This window comes from Gymnoscopelus microlampas (genome assembly GCF_963454915.1).
Source record: "Gymnoscopelus microlampas genome assembly, chromosome: 11".
Taxonomy (NCBI): Eukaryota; Metazoa; Chordata; class Actinopteri; order Myctophiformes; family Myctophidae; genus Gymnoscopelus; species Gymnoscopelus microlampas.
The window spans coordinates 20,781,145-20,798,736 of record NC_139948.1 but is presented as its reverse complement, the minus strand read 5'-3'; the positions used below and the strand labels follow the sequence as shown (position 1 = coordinate 20,798,736).

General features: G+C 43.6%; 1 protein-coding gene across 1 annotated transcript; it reads right to left on the bottom strand.

Moving 5' to 3' along the window:
• Positions 1 to 12,627: 12,627 nt before the first annotated feature.
• On the bottom strand, positions 12,628 to 16,607 carry wfikkn2a (info WAP, follistatin/kazal, immunoglobulin, kunitz and netrin domain containing 2a; the record flags this gene model as incomplete). The annotated part of the gene is made up of 3 exons (XM_084071791.1): positions 12,628 to 13,828; positions 14,531 to 14,847; positions 16,386 to 16,607. The coding sequence occupies 3 exons, from the start codon at positions 16,605 to 16,607 to the stop codon at positions 12,628 to 12,630; spliced, it is 1,740 nt and encodes a 579-aa protein (XP_083927917.1).
• Positions 16,608 to 17,592: the final 985 nt, after the last annotated feature.

Here is a 17,592-nt window from a genome sequence, read left to right as displayed (position 1 = left end):
TAATAAATTCTCCCTGCATCCATTGCCATCACATCCCTGCATACACTGACAGCCTGGTCTGCATGGGGAAAATAAGTCATTTCAATGCATTGCTTTCTTAAACTCCCTGTGTGTGTGTGTGTGTGTGTGTGTGTGTGTGTGTGTGTGTGTGTGTGTGTGTGTGTGTGTGTGTGTGTGTGTGTGTGTGTGTGTGCGTGCGCATCATCACTTTTATGTGTTCTACTATAGTCTGCCAATACCCGTTAGAGATGTGATATTGATGCAATTGAGTATGTATTTTCTCTATCTATCTATTTTCTCTGTCTGTCTGTCTGTCTTTCTGTCTGTCTGTCTGTCTGTCTGTCTGTCTGTCTGTCTGTCTGTCTGTCTGTCTGTCTGTCTGTCTGTCTGTCTGTCTGTCTGTCTGTCTGTCTGTCTGTCTGTCTGTCTCATAGTGGTCCTTATCTTCCAGCCCTTGGTACAAGTCTAGATGTGCACACATATCCTGTATACAGCAGCATATAGCAGACAGAGAGAGACAAAGAGGTATGATGGAGAAGAAAACGCAGTAAGGATGTCCTAGTTGCTTCCTCTCTGTACTATTTTTAGAAGACAGGAAGAAGGGGGAAAAATGGGGGGGGGGGGGGGGGTTGAGGAAAGAGTGAACCCCCATGAGTCTACAGCAGTAGTTTGATATTCTGGGCGATTCACACTCTCCTTATGATAGACTGACCTCTGTCTCCATCCCTCACTCATCCCCCCCTCCTCCTCCTCTGTCTCCTCTCCTCTCCTCACATTGTGAGCTTGTAGATCGACTATTTCCACTATTTTTGAAATACATTTGAAACCTTTAGCCTATAATGACATGCCCAAACTAAGAATCGATTATTAATCAATAATTGTTTTCTTTACTATCAATTATTTTATATGAACGATTAAGTTGATTACTACTCCTGGTCCTCTCCTCCAGACTCGCTCTTCTTCTTGTCATCCCCTGTCCTATGATTCTTTGTTGTTCTTGGCCACTTTTTTCAAGATGCGTTGTGAGCTTGTAGATCGGCAATTTGTACTACTTTTGCGTGACGCGCTTGTATGACGAAGTGGAGCGTTAATTCACAAACCAAAGAAAACATAAGAAGTTGAAATGTGGAGATACAAGGATTCTGTATTCGTATAAACGCAAGACGCAAGCATCTATACGTAACACGGCGGTGGATTCAAACCCACAAACCGGGCGGTGGTGGGCAGGCACTTTACCACTGTGCCACCCGAGGGCCCCGGGTCCATCCATCCTTGTTGTGTTTTCTTCTTTTCCCCCTGTCTTCTCAGCCTTTCGCCATCATTCCATACCTTCTCCCCTGCTGTCTTCCTCCATACCTCCTCACACAGAACACATTGTTATGCTGTCAGCCTGTCACACTCAAGCAAACATGGACACGAGGTGAAAGATAAAGGCACGTGTGAAAGGCGCATGCTCGTGCGCCCACACACACACACACACACACACACACACACACACACACACACACACACACACACACACATACACACTTTCTATTCTTCATAAACCTCTCTGTTTTACTGGCTCTTAAATCACAAAACCGCCAGCAGGCTGCATTACTGGAATTGCATTATGTAAGAGAGGGGGGGAGGCAAAATTAAGCATCCAGTGTGTGTGTGTGTGTGTGTGTGTGTGTGTGTGTGTGTGTGTGTGTGTGTGTGTGTGTGTGTGTGTGTGTGTGTGTGTGTGTGTGTGCGTGCGTGCGTGCGTGCGTGCGTGCGTGCGTGCGTGCGTGCGTGCGTGCGTGCGTGCGTGAGCACGCGTGTGCATGCCTACGTCCATGCATGCACACATGTGCGTGTCCGTGTTTCTACAGTACATAACACACAGCATATCCTTGCCGTTCCGGGCAGAAACCTTGTATCTGGCGCTCGGGTGGTATAAGTGCCTGCCCACCAGAGCAGAGGTTATGGGCTTTGTTGAGCGCCAATACGAATATTGGCCTGTATCCGGGGGAGGGAAACCAGGCGGGAACTGCGATATTTGTCACAGCAGGTGACAAATATCACGGGTTGGGGTGGCACCTGGCCTACGGGTTGGGGCGGCACCTGTTAGCAGGGAGTGTTGGGCGGGAGGAGTAGGACAAAGGCACTACGTCCTCCCGGTGGGGACTCCTCACTGGTAGGTGAGTGAGTAGGATAGAACAGCAGTGATAACACACATAAATGTGAGTGGGGGCCCGGAGCACTGGCCTAGCGGTCTGGGCACTTAGGCACGTAAATGAGCACCCTACTCCATCATAAGAGAGTGTCACACAAAAGTAATGACAATACAGTAGCAAATCTATAAGCTCACACCGCATCGCGGATGCGACACTGGTGTGAGCTTGTAGATCTTCTATTTTCACCATTTATTTAATAACAATAGGTGTGATTTTCGGAAACACAAGGTTTCCACCCGACTGCGACGATATCTGAATTGTAAAGAGATGAAAGTGTGTGGTGGTGGAGTGTGGTTTGTTCCAACATGGAGGTGTGTCGTCATGGACAGACTGAGACTGGGATCCAATCTAAATGCAAACACTCTGTATTAATCATCCCCATGAGCTAGTATCAATCACACACTGGTACTGTGTGTGTGTGTGTGTGTGTGTGTGTGTGTGTGTGTGTGTGTGTGTGTGTGTGTGTGTGTGTGTGTGTGTGTGTGTGTGTGTGTGTGTGTGTGTGTGTGTGTGTGTGTGTGTGTGTGTGTGTGTGTGTGTGTGTGTGTGTGTGTGTGTGTGTGTGTGTGCGTGCGTGTGTGCTAGAATAGAATTAGGCATTTAGAGGTTAGGTTTAGAGGGTTAGGGTTAGACTTATGCATGATTTATTTCCTTTTGAGCTTGTAGATCTGATCTTTTTTGCTTCATTGGCTATACATTAAAAAGAGCCAAGATTTTAAGAAATTGCATTCCTAAAATCACCGTCCTAAAATGTCCTTACAGGTATAATAATGCAACTTGCGTACGTGTGTGTGTGATGGCATTCCTTGTTTTTTCCCCACTCATCTGTTATTAGTAATCTGCTGGATAAGAGCTCTCTCTCTCTCTCTCTCTCTCTCTCTCTCTCTCTCTCTCTCTCTCTCTCTCTCTCTCTCTCTCGCTCTCTCTTTCTCTCTCTTTCACTCTCTTTCACTCTCTCTCTCTTTCGCCTGTTCTGTCCATCTGGCTACTTTCCATCACATTCTAACCCAACACATGGACCAGCTGTGCCCTGGAGAGCTACTATTGACAGTGTGTGTGTGTGTGTGTGTGTGTGTGTGTGTGTGTGTGTGTGTGTGTGTGTGTGTGTGTGTGTGTGTGTGTGTGTGTGTGTGTGTGCGTGTGCGTGTGTACACTGTGTGTACTGTGTGTACTTGAGCATTGGCACATTGAGAATGATTTACCAGACCATCTGGTTGACTGCTTGTGGTGCTACTCATACACTTCCATACAGGATGGAGTTTGGATGAAATCTAGGATGCAGCCCCTCCCCACACACACACGCACGCACGCACGCACGCACGCACGCACGCACGCACACACACACACACACACACACACACACACACACAATCTTACAGGAACAACACGGGCCTGCCTACCTGGCATGGTGATAGGAACATTTTTCAAAGCGGAGGACAAAACAGCATTCACAAAAACAACAATAAAAGCTATATAACTTTTTGTAACGAAGAGGTCCTCCGTTACTTATAATTGACACTAATTTGCACTTTACTCTTTTGCACAGTATATTTGCACAAGGATATTGGATCATAAGAGGAATGTGCAAGGTGTTTTAGTGCAATATAATTTGGCAATATATATGGGATGTTCCAGGGTGTTCGGGCAAAAGAGTCCCCAGGGTGCCCGAGCACCATATATGGGTGGACTGGACCACAGTAGAAGAGAGAGGGGGGTTTTGTGTTGTATATTGGAAGCTGCTAATAATGTGATAATGTTTGTTTTGCCATAGGGTGCTTAAGTTATATGTTTTTGCCAGGGTTATTGATTCAGATGTTTTAATGGAATGTGTGGTTTAGATTTGTTGCATGTTTGAAGTAACCTGCAACATGGTTGAACCCACACTGATTGACTCAGCTGAGTATAAAATGCTGCCAGAAACAAACACACTCAGTTTTAGTTTTAGGACAAGGACATGGTGGAGCTGCCGACCACCATGCCACCGTCTGCTGCTGATGCCCTTAACCTGTACACTTTGGATGAATAAAAGCACTTTGGTTGCAATTTACACCTGACTTTGTGCTGTTCCCAGCCGCTTATTGGGCCAGTCCTTTACACCTTTTAAAGCCAGATTTAGCTACCACGTCTGCAAACTTCACGTGTAAACATAGACTGTAAAAGAATATGGACAACGACCGTAAATGAAGCCTGTTTTTCAGCTATTTCAAATCCGCCATCTTTCTATATCCTGTCCGAAATGCAACCGGAAATTAATGCTATTGGCTGCAACTGCAGCGAGGGCGGGTCTTGACTCGGTAGAACCAGTAGAAACCCCAGAAACATACCCTACTTTGTCATTAATTTTTAAAATGAATGGGACCATAATGTACTAAACGCATATCATGATGATTTAAAAAAGACTTTAAACTAGCGATTGAAAACATAAAGTGTTTATGAAAAGGTTTACTGAGGTAATAAAATAAAGTGTCAAGTTCGCCCAAAACCTTATTGACTTCTATTGAGATTATAATGTATTGCAAACGGTAGAAGGTGAAATAGCGACATCTGAAAACAAGCACTCCCCTTCTCTCTGGATCACTGTAGAAACAAACAATGCACCTGTGATTTGTATACTGGTAAGCTGATCAAGGAGATCAAGGAGAAGGTAACTGGTAAGCTGATCAAGGAGAAGGTTAGTGTGTTTATCACGTCTACTAAACGGAAACCAGAATCAAGGATTGGGACGTTTTAGAATCAAAAATCTACAAGCTCACAGCACCTCGTATCCTGAAGCGCTGTGAGCTAGTTCGGTTATTCTCGAAAGATTTTGGCCGATTTTACTACTTTGTAGTAATTGCTACAGTAAGTAGGCTATATTTTGTGCAAATACTTTTGTACTTTTACTCGAGTAAAAGCTTGAATAATAATTGTGGTATTGCTGCTTTTACTTAGGTAAATTAATGTTACTACTTCTTCCACCCAGCTTCCACCACTGGATACAGATCACATGACTAATGTGATGCTTGCCACCAATTATCTTCCCCAATATGGCATGTGCACTGAAATAATGTGCATGATGCTGGAGTTATTCCCTCTGGGACATAATGTTGGAGCAATGATGTGCAATGGCACACGTGTACCACGCGCGCGCGCACGCACGCACGCACGCACGCAGGGGCGTGCCCACACAAATGCACACACTCAGGAACAGGGAAGGCAAATCTCCAAGCAAAGTGCCATGTGTTGTTGTTGTTACCATATTACATTACTACACTGCCACCCAGTGGATAAGATGAGCTAATGTTTGATGACACCAAGATCGAGTCGAATGGATTTCAGTGAACTTGTCTTATTATCACTCATTTTAACATTTCCCCTACCATTACACTATGCAAAGTATAGTTAAATACATTACAAAAGCTACAAAATGAACTAACAGCTCACAGTAGGCTTGACCTAATACACCCCAGAGTGACGCACCCCAAAAAGAAATATACATGGGTACCACAAGTGGCAAACCAGACTCACAGTAAGTCACTGAGTCTGATTTTCCACTTGTTGTAGCCTACCTATGTATTTTATTTAACTAATTTAAAGAATAAATCCTGTATTTTTCAACTTCGGCCCTATATTCATAGTTGTTTCCAATATGCCAGTGATTCTTTCAAAGTGTAATACCTGAATCACTGTGCAGCTGTCACTACAATCCAATGGGGCCCAAAAACAAAATCAGTATCGGTCATGGATCAGAATTGGATTTTGGTTGTTAAAGATATGATTTGATTAATCAAACTTGTATTTCTTATTGACATGATTGATATTTGCAGAGATAATACTATGATCACTGATCGGATGTCAAAGTGATCCCAATCCTGTTCTTTGTTTTTGATCAAATACAAATCTGATCCAATCAGATATGAATTAAAAGTTTTGAACTCTTGGGCCTGGGGATAATGAAGGTGCACAACAAATTGCGTTGCAATCCAGTAGTCTTAAAGATATCTTGTTTGGAACCAAAGTGGTGGACTGGATGGACAGATGGATGGACCGAACAATCGAAGAGCATTTGGCTTTGGGCTGGAGGGGGAGTGGGACCCTGCCTGCTGTGAGGGTTAATGCACACCATGATTGACCCTAAGGACCCTCAGGTTCCTAGTCAGGACCCCATCGGTTCTGAGACTCCTGACTGGACTTAGTCAAAACGTTGAAGAATAACAGATGAGCCAGATGAGCATGTGTGAGCACGCCCATGTGTTTATACTACCCCCTGCTGTTTGCATGCAGCAACAGTCAGCCAAGATGAACCACCTGCATGTAAAGTAGGTCATGATCATAGGTCATGATCCCTCCCTCTCTCTCCCTTTAGGATGTGCTCAAGCAATATACTATGTCACAATTCACAGATGGTTTACTGCCATTGGTACTATTGAACAATTGTACAAACCCTTACCATTGATTGAAATGTATTTATTTAATTGCTTTAATTTTTTCTATTTAATTTTCAATCTATTTTCTTGACTTTTTATGTGATGTAGCACTTTTAGATTCGTGTCATATAAAGAGTGTTACAAATAAAATGTATTGTTATTATTATCATTATATCTCTACAAATCAAATCAGTTCCAACACAGAGAGAGAGCGAGCGAGAGCGCGAGAGAGAGAGAGAGAGAGAGAGAGAGAGAGAGAGAGAGAGAGAGAGAGAGAGAGAGAGAGAGAGAGACTTACACATTGAAACACACACACAAACATTACTTAAGGCAGGAAACATTCTCTACAGAGCATCATGCACTGGATGTGTCTGTCTGTTCCCCTGCAAGCTTGCTGTACACCCTCTGGGAAAGGTTTAGATACCCCCAATCCAACCATTTTGAATGACTCGGCCGGAGATGGAACCCCCCGGCCTCCCATGTATCAGGGTGAATACTATAACCACAAGACCACTGAGCTGGGCTGGCCAATGAGCTGCCTCTACGGAGCATCATGTCTTGGATGTGTCTGTTTCCTGTTTCCCTGCCAGAAGAGCAGGAAAGCTGCCCTACACCAGGTAGCTAGGCAGCTAATCAGACAGATTACAGGTTCACCTACTGTTCAGCTATGCCACTGCTGGCTCTCTGCCTGCAGCGGACACCGTAACCACACCAGGGGCCAGTTGCACTAGCCTGGCGTAGCTTAGCCTCGGAAACCCATGGCTTTTTTTTGTAGGCGTAGCTAGACTATATCGCAGAGTGCATTTTTTTTTTTGCACTCGCAGATTCGTCTGGTCCCAGGCTACAGTTGCACCACCTGACACTAAGTTCAAACTTAGTCTAGTTATAGCTTAAATGGCTTTAAAAAAAGCCATTTAACCCATTTAGGAAAATATTTCTTTATACATTTAACAAATGTATCTAATCTTGAGAAATCAACACAGAAGTTGAAGTTTAAACAACTTCATTCTCAGAAAACCAAACCTTTTTTGTACTTGCTTTTGAGCTTTCTCCTCCGCCCTTGCTGCAGGTTGGTGAAACATTCCTGGGATATTTGCCTGTCCCAAGCTCAAACAAGTCATCACCACCAAATGCATCCTCAATAAAGCGGGTGGATCAAGTTCACATCTGGGCATTTGGACCTGACGCAGGTAGTGAGACATGGCCACTGGCTGATGACGTTACATTGGTCGTCTGGCCGAGTGTTTCACAAACAGTTTCCTATTAAGTTATTGGCAATCTGGGAATCAATTCGGTTACAAAAAAGGAAAACAAGATTTTGTTTCCCCCTTGTTTTTACCTCTGGGGGCACCACCTCCTTTTTTTGTGTAGAAACAGGTACTCGGTTTGGCCCCTCCCCTTTCTTAGTCGGCCTCCTCCCGGGTTCTTCTGTGTTTATTCCTACTAACAACTACAACAACACTACATGTTCAGGGCAGTGGTGCAGATTCTTCCCTTTATTCTTTATTTTAATTTCTTTAAATTTGGAGTAGCCAATTGTTTTTTTTACCCCCTTTAGTCGTTATGCCAATTAATTCCACCCCACACACATGTCTGTGTTGTATCCTACTGATGCGTGATTCACCTGCCAGTGAGGAGCCCCCACCGGGAGGACGTAGGGCCTTCGTCCTACTCCCCAGCCCGCAGGAAAGCCGGATGCACCACAATGGATTCAAACCCACTATCTCCATGGTGGTGGGCAGGGACTTTACCACTGCGCCACCGGGTGGCACGTGCTGACAGATTCTGCTGTTTGCCGAATCTGTTATTGGGGACGTTTACACATTTGTCTCACTGCTGCTGTAACTTCCTTTCTTTTCCTCGCTGGGCATTGCATTTATAAATGATGGATATTATCATTATGCAAGAGAGACGTTTTGCTGGCATGGCTGCTAAGGCAATGGTTCTCAAAGTGTTCCAGGGGTCCTTGAGGGGGATCCAGGGGGTCCTTAGCATATTAGTTAACATAGCATCAACATCTGTTTAACCCATCAGCTATTTTCAAAAGATTTGTTTCTGAATATTTCTGAAAGAACAACACAAACTCTTGTATGGGGGTCCCTGGCACAAAATACTTTCAGATGGGGGTCCATGGCCAAATATGTCAATTTAAGGGTCATTGACATGAAACGTCGAAAGGTTTGAGAGCCACTGTGCTAAGGGACAGAAATCAGCAGATTCTACAAATCTCAAATATTATATAACCCTCTTAGTCTGGTCCAGCCAGTGCGTCACAAATCCGCCAGGCAAAACCCTCTGTAGAGACGGTAGAAGTGGACCCGTAAATGAACTGCACTGTGGCAGGGTGACCGAGGGCATTGCGCCCCACCTTCCTACCTGTGGCTGTCTGGCTTAATAACATGGCTGTCTGGGTCCGAGTGAACTTGATCTTGACATTTGCAGCTGCATGGCTGTCAGCCGTGAGCGAGGGAGGGCGGCATGTGGAGCTTGTCTGGAGCTGGGCCACTTACATACTTAACACTTCATGTCAACAACCCCTTTAATGAAGGTGGCCTTTCCCCCCATGGCCCCCTTTTTCATTTAGCGAGATCAGGGGGTCACCGCCCAGCACTGTCTGTCTGTTGGCCTGAGGGGGCAGAAAGGCTGAGAAAAAAAGGAGAAAGGGCTTTGGAGTTGGGAGTTAACGTGTAATTTATACCCTGTTATACGGCAGCATCGCTTGCCAAAAAATAGGCAGTCTACAAGCTCACAACATGTGGCATCTTGCAGATTGGCTATTTTCGGCAAGCGAAGCTGTCGTACGATGAAGTATAAAGCTTGAGAGGTAAACAAGGTCAGACCTGGCTACAACCTCTCTAATTAGTTTATCCTATACAGTGTCTATGTATAGTCATTTGGTTCAGCATGTACAGTATAGTGAGTGGTGTTACATCATTATCTGTCATTAAATGTCTCTCCTGTTCAACCAAAGAGCCAGTAAGACTTCACAAGGATCTGCCCTCAGCCAAAAACAAATCACACCCATTTCTTCACACCTGTAAACCTGTGATATGACGATAAATTTGACCCTGATTCTGATTTTTTTTATTAACCCTAAAAGTAGCAATACCACAAATACTCTGTTACAAGTAAAAGGCCTGTGTTCAAAATGTTTCTTGAGTAAAAGTACAAAAGTATTGGCTTCAAAATATACTTAAATTACCAAAAGTAAAAGTACTAAATGTTTGAAAATAGCAGATCTACAAGCTCACAACACGTCGCATCGCGAGGTGAGCTTGTAGATCTGGTATTTTCAAATAGCCTATGTATAGAATAGGGCTAAAGTGGTTAATGTATGTTTTATAATGTAATAATTTATATCTGCAAAGTAACTAGTAACTAAAGTTTTCAAATAATTGTAGTCGAGTAAAAGTACTATATTTGCCTCTGAGATGTAGTGGACTAGAAGTAAAAGTATTGAAAATTGGAAATACTCCAGTGAAGTAAAAGAAATACCTCAGAATTGTACTAAAGTACTTGAGTAAATGTTAATTTTTTACAACACTGCTAATAACTATCTTCCTTTTGTAATGGGTTGGGGCTACAGTACACTTAGTACATCACTCCTTAACCTCATCTTCAGCCCCATGTTGTCAGCCCTCCACCCCCCTCCCTCAGCTCTTACTCCCACCGCACCTCCAGCACCAACAGGCCACAAGTTCAAAGGAGAGCCGCTTATCTTATCTGCCAAGGGTCAGGGGTCGGCTGGGGAGAGACAGTACTGAAATTAGGGAGACACTGCCCTGCCAGATGATCGTGTGTGTGTGTGTGTGTGTGTGTGTGTGTGTGTGTGTGTGTGTGTGTGTGTGTGTGTGTGTGTGTGTGTGTGTGTGTGTGTGTGTGTGTGTGTGTGTGTGTGTGTGTGTGTGTGTGTGTGTGTGTGTGTGGCCAAATTGTTAAATAATATAAGAAAGAGGCAAAACATTTGAAAATAACCAATCTGCTATTTTCACAATATTTATCTGGGGGGTCCCCAGCTCAAATATGATTATTTTGGGGGGTCACAGCCCTGTGATAGACACCCCTCCATTCCCCCTAACCACTTCTCCCTCCCATCTTCTAGTTTCCTTCAATGCTTTTCCGTTCTTATTTTCCTCACTATGTTCCTTTGACGCAGATGTGGCCAACTGAGAGAGAGAGAGAGCGAGAGAGCGAGCGAGCGAGAGAGAGAGAGAGAGAGTCAGCCAACATGTCTTTCTTGGTCCTCTCTTTCCCTTCATGCTGGCCTCTTGCACATGAAAGGATCCGATCCGAGGGTGGGTGGGGTGTGTGCTATGCGAGGGCCCCAGACCCAGACACAACACAACACATAGGCTCTGCAGGCCTCCACAGCTGGGCTGGAATGTGACCTGCTCCACATTTTAATGCCAAACTGGTCTCGCTGTGTGAGGAAGAAGTACAGGGGGGATGGAGGGACACTTTGCCTACAAAACAGTATGCTAACATGCTGGCCTGGACAGATAAACATAACATTTAACCCATATATATTGTCGCACGGCATTTAGTGGAAATAGCCGATTTATACAGATCACAGTCACAACACGCCATGAAGCGACACGTTGGGAGCTTGTTTTGCTATTTTTGAACATTTTGGAAATCTTTACATTTTTTTAAAATGTTTTGACAATTTTGCATAATCTATGACATTTTTACTTTTTACATTTTGGAAAATGTGTCCATATTCTTAATGAATTACAGGTGAAAACATGTTCACCTACAATGATATGCCCAAATGATGGATTCCATGTTGAAAGTGGTTATTAGACTGCTTTGGTTTTGTGTGAAGGTGTGGGCAGCATAACATCATGGAGCATTGACAATTGCAAACACAGGAGAGTTCCATTATACGTCATCTTTATTTACCATCATGTTTCATTAAGTTAGAATGAACTCTAATAACGTATATATGAGTAAGAGTATCTCTATACTCTTCTCCTAATTAGATTAACAGAAGTATAATATATTGACTATATTTGGTCACCACCGTAAAAGTTCAAAAGATCAAAAAAATAAATATGAAGTTAAGTACATAAATCCAGTGGAACCAAAGAGCTTATTTGATTCTGGTAGACAAAACGAGGTTTTACATTGCATTATTGTGAGCTCCAGTGCTCAGAACATATATTACAAAATATCATATCTTCTGGGAATACCCACACAGCTTAAAGCAAAAGTAGCAATCATATTAAGGCATTCAGCTACATGAATGTCATTAGTGAATTAAAGATAGTTACAATTAAAACGTAATGCATAAGGCAATTTCTTGTTTAACTTAAAGCTACAATCCGTACGTTTTATGTCCGTTTTTCCCCTCTACAAAGGTGGAGCGGTAATTGCAACAATGTCCGAACTACAATAAAGATGGCAGCGCATCCAATCTGGTGCGCCGTCTGCTTCAAATAACTTTGTTGACATTGTCAACCAGTGGGTGTCTGACCCAGGGTCTAAATTTCTCAATGGAAGAGTAGGCAGACCGCCTCCAACCACTGCAGATGTGCTAGCTATATTATACATACTCTACAATACAGATTTGTTAAAATAATGTTTTATTCATTAAAATAAGTCCCGGATTATAGCTTTAAAACTGTTACAAAGATTAAATATTTTGTCCATATACAGGTTAAGTGCTTTTCACTAATACTAGGCTATTTCTTCAGTGAATACACCTTGATTGCGATCTATAGTTTACACTAAATTAAACATATATCCAGTTTGACACTGCCATTGTCCACAAATAATGTGCAAAGTAGACTGTAGAATACAAAAGAAAAAAAATGCATTATGGATGTCACAAACGTACTTCTTGGTACAGTATCTACACAGCAATAAGGAATGAAGGAAAACTGAAACAAATAGGCACCAACAACCTACAGATAATAAACTAATAGTTTTATGGTCAGACTGGTGAGGTCAATGGAACTTCAAACCCAGAATTATTTTGAAAAGAGTCCATCTGTCCTGGTAGGAAACCTTGAAGTACTTTACTGGATGGTGGAGAAGTCTTTGAGAAAGTCACAGGTCTTCTTGTGGATGACCTCTCGAAGCTTCCTCACCCTCCGTGCGCTTGAGGAGCCCACGAAGCTGTCAGGCTGCAGGATGGCCATGCCATTCTGAACGTCTCCCATGATGATCAGCTGCCCGTCGGCTGTGGTGATGTTGGGGCAGGGGCAGGTCCAGTCCATGTTCAGGAGTGTCACCTCCAACGGTTCCTGGCCAAAGAACTTGAGACCCATCTTCTCGTCCTTCAAGATCTCCTCCACTGTCACCAGAGCGTGGCCTGACTCTTGCTCCTCGGTCAGCTCGGTGACACGCCCCAAGATCACAAAGTCACTCTTGCAGAAGCTGGCCACCATCTTCCCTCGTGGCTTGCACATCTTGCAGTTGTGGTTCTTTGGAAAGGGGCACATCTCCTCGCAGGCTTCTTTGGATTCAAAGTTGTTCTCGTTGCTTCCACAGCCTCCGTAGACAAAGGATTGACACTGTTTGAGGGTGCTGCTGTATGCCCAGCGAGGCTCATAGGCCTTACAGGGGCCTTGAAGGCTGGGTAAGCTGCAGGGGGCCGCTAGTTCTGCACCGCATGACAGCATGCAGGCTTGGTAGGTGTCAAAGTGGTTGCGGTTTTTATTGCACTGGCTGTATGTGAAGGTGAAGCAATTGTTCCTCTTTGATTCATAGTACCAACTCATGCTCTCCTCGCCACAGTCTCCTGTGTCTGGAGCTTTCAGGCACTCCTCAGCTGGAACTGGCAAGTTAGTACCATTGCCCTCAGCGCTCTTACCCCTCGATTCCCTCTTGATGACGACCAAGGGGAAGTGCGATGAGACGGTGCCGCCTACGTTTTTGGCCGTGCACGTATAAATGCCAGAATCCTGAGGTTGGGTATTGTATATGACCAGCTGGCCGATGTTGGTGACCACAACATTCCCTCGTACGTGATTGGGCCTCATTATGACGTTCTCCCTGCCCTCCAGCTGTTTCTCCCAGGTGATTTCTGGACGTGGCTTCCCGGACACCTCACACAGGAAGCTGGCTGTCTCGCCAGCAAATACCGCTTGTTGTGTGGGGCCACTGAGCATAGTTGGGGGGTGGATGTCAGCAGGTAGGGTGGTCTGGAGTGCAGTAGTGGGTCGTAGGGTGGTCTCCACAGGGATGGGGCTGGTGTTTGGCCACATCAAGTGGAACCTGTGGGTAAGTCAGGTAAGTAGAGACTCAATGTCCTGCTAGATTGAAATGCCACCAAAGAAGCTAGGGGTTATGAATGTCTATGTAGTATGATAAAGACACACCCCTAACCAGTACATATGAGGGCTTATCAAAAGGTTGGAAGACTTTATAATCTTTAGATACAATATGGTCGTTTGCTTACAAGATTAACTGTCACCATCAAATATTGTCTGTAACGTGGTTGCAATTAAATTGAGGAATATATTTCGGAGAAAAAACAAACTTTCCCATGCCCACACACCCTCTACATTCACCTGACTTTGCTTCCTGTTCCCCAAAATCCAAGTCAAGTAAAAATGTGAAGATCAGCAACCCACCGTGTCAGGACTGCTGAGGCAATTGCATGATCACATTGCATTCATCACCTGGTGTAGATTATTTTGAAGGAACCATGCAGCTCATAATGATGCTGTATAGTCTTTGAAACAAAGCCTTTGAACCTTTTGATCAGCCCTTGTATTTGTCGGCTACAGTGACGCCAGATCACTCGATAAGCCATTCAAACATGCACCGCAAGGGTCCATTTGTTTACTCTCAGATGAGTCACAGTACATGATCACCCAGCATGTTTACAGTGTACTCATTCACAGCATGAAATAACTTTACCTCGGCATAGCAGCAAACAGATGATAAAGATGTAAAAAGTACTTAACATTTTACCTGCAGGTGACCACAGAGATGGAGATACCCTTAGAGCACGCCTCTGCATCCATGTAGCACTTGTTATAGTAAGTCATGCCATCAGAAGCACAGGTAAAGTGGGGCTCCCTCTCACAGCGGTCGCGGCACTTACACACGGGCTGGCCATCCCAGATGTCACACTCTGACCCTTGCTGGCTGCACATGAACTTGTCACAGGTGGCGCCCTTCGGCATTCCAATGGGGCCCCTGTTGCCCTTGATGTCCATGTAGCGTGCTGCCACACAGCTCTTGTTGCCACACACGTTGTTGCAGCACTTCTCGAATGTCTCACAGTCCTGATGTTGAGAGAGATTGAAAACAAAACAGTTGTAGTATACACAGCTGAGCTAGCATGTTTGCTGCAGTCTTGATGCATCCATGATCTAGACTAGACATTAAAAGGAAAAGGCTGTAAAAGTGCATCTTTAAATGGCAGACAGCTTGTCAAATACTGGATTAAATACTGGTTACATTTCAGTGCTAGAATTTGGATGATATTTGCTAAATAATAATATTAGATGTGGTTTCTCCATACTTATTGGCAGCTGTCAGTTGAAGCTCTTGAATATTAAAAAATAAGTGGTATTACCATTGGGATATACCAGTGGGATTCATATTGCAAACACAGAAACCACAGTATTATCAATTATCTCAATGGACCAAGATTTGTCAATATTTACTCATTAAGTTGTGGGTTTTGACCTAAAACGTGATTGTATATTAACAGATGCATTATGATATAAACTGTTTACGAAGAATCTGCCTTTTGGATCAGTATGACTTATAGTTAGTATTGAGACCCTTTGTGCCTCTAAATGGTGTTTCATTTTGCTTAACATAATTATAAAGTAAAATATATACTCCCCACACTGCATGGCCACAGTAGCCTACACTATATCCATACTCACAAACGCTAAATGAATAGCAAATCACAAAAGGCTGCAGTGAATAATTAAGTATAGGTTACCACAAGCAGCTGTGCCAGGGGTGTCAATAATTCCTGGGCAGTCAGTCATATGGAGATAGATATGTTGCAATATTCGTGAACAAATAGATTTGATTATCTTGCCTTGCATAATAATCCAATGATGGGAAAGAATGCTATAGCCTACAAGGCATTTACTCAAGGCTCTCTCATCATAGACCGCATAATAATAGTATAGCCTAAACAATTAAGTAATATCCCCTTATTATATAATTATATAGCCTACAACAAGTAGGTAACTTTATTTCCATTGAGAGAGTGCCAGAAATATCTATGGTTCATAAAACCAGTGGTGGAAAGTAACTAAGTATACTTAAGTAACATTTTGAGGTATTTCGTTTACTTTACTGGAGTATTTCCAATTTTCAGTACTTTTACTTCTACTCCACTACATCTCAGAGACAAATATTGTACTTTTACTCCACTACAATTATTTCAAAACTTACTTTGTTAGATTTTGATTATTATTACAAAACATACATTTACCACTTCTGCCCTGCATTTCAGCCATTTGAAAATAGCCGATCTACAAGTTCACAATGCATTTCATGCATTGTGAGCATTGTGAGCTTGTAGATCGGCTATTTTCATAAGATTTTAACATTTTATGCATTTGAAAACTTGTGCAACAGGACATTCTGCATAAGGAGTTGCCTACTTCTACTTTTGGTACCTACTTTAAGTACCTACATTTTGATACCAAATACTTCTGTACTTTTACTCAAGTAGCCTAAATGTTGAATTCCAGACTTTTACTTGTAACAGAGTAGGATATTTCTACATTGCAGTATTGATACTTTTCACAAACAAAAGTGAGTTATTTTCCCACCACTGCGTGATTAAACTCACCTGGTCAGACTCACACTCGCGCATGCAGGTGCTCATGGCGTCCACCCACAGGTTGGGGTTCATCTCGTTGGGACACATGCCCGCGTGGGAGTACACCACCACCTTGGCCACGGACACGGACATGGGCATCGGCATGGCCCGCACATGCCCAATGTACAGCAGTAGAATATAACACTGTCCGAGCAGGAACCAAATCCATCGGGGAAACAGCATCCACCACATGTCCTGATGCGCGTTACGGCACGAGAAGGACCGAATGCCAAAACGCTCGCCCCAAAACACAGTTGCCCCCGGGGCAAATCCGGCGGTATACACCTGGTATTGCTAAACGTAACCTCAGTAAACTATGCCTAAAACCTCACCTTATTCCTAAACTTATCCTCAGTCAAACTATGCCTAAACCCTAACCTTATTCCTAAACGTAACCTCAGTAAACTATGCCTAAAACCAAACCTTATTCCTAACCTTAACCTCAGTAAACTATGACTAAAACCTAACCTTATTCCTAAACGTAACCCCAGTAAACTATGCCTAAACCTCACCTTATTCCTAAACGTATCCTCGACCTCAGTCAAACTATGCCCAAAACCTAACCTTGTTATTCCTAAACGTAACCTCAGTCAAACTATGCCTAACCCTAAACGTATTTCCAACCTTATCCTCAGTCAACAAGAACCGCTGGTCCGCGAAAAAAATGGGGGTGAGCGTGTTTTGGGGCGAGTCTTCCGGCTACCATCCAGAGTTATTATGGGGCGGAAAAAGTCCCTTCAAAAATAGCTGTGAACTTATTCTAAAACTAGAATAAAAACCAGAGGACATCAAAGCAGAAATATAGCCGAGAGACGCATAGCGTCTGCCTGGAGTGGAGAGCTCCCCCAAAGTCCGTTGCTCCGCGTTTAATAGTCCTAAGAGATTATAGGCTCGAGGTATGCAAACCTTATTACTTAAGATACATGAATTACAGTGGCGCGTCTATGCCACAGCAAATCCCAGCTGAGTTACAGTTATGATGAATTTAATTAAAGAAAAAAAGAAAAAAGGAAAACGTTCTCCAATGGACTGCAAGCTGCGGTATTCGCTCATGGGACTGGCGAGACACCTGTGCGTAAGGACTCAGCCATTTTTAACCCTTAGCTGGCAAAGACGGAGTGAGAGCAAGCTGTCTATAACCAGTGGTTCTCTGACTTCTTCGCGTCAAGGACCCCCA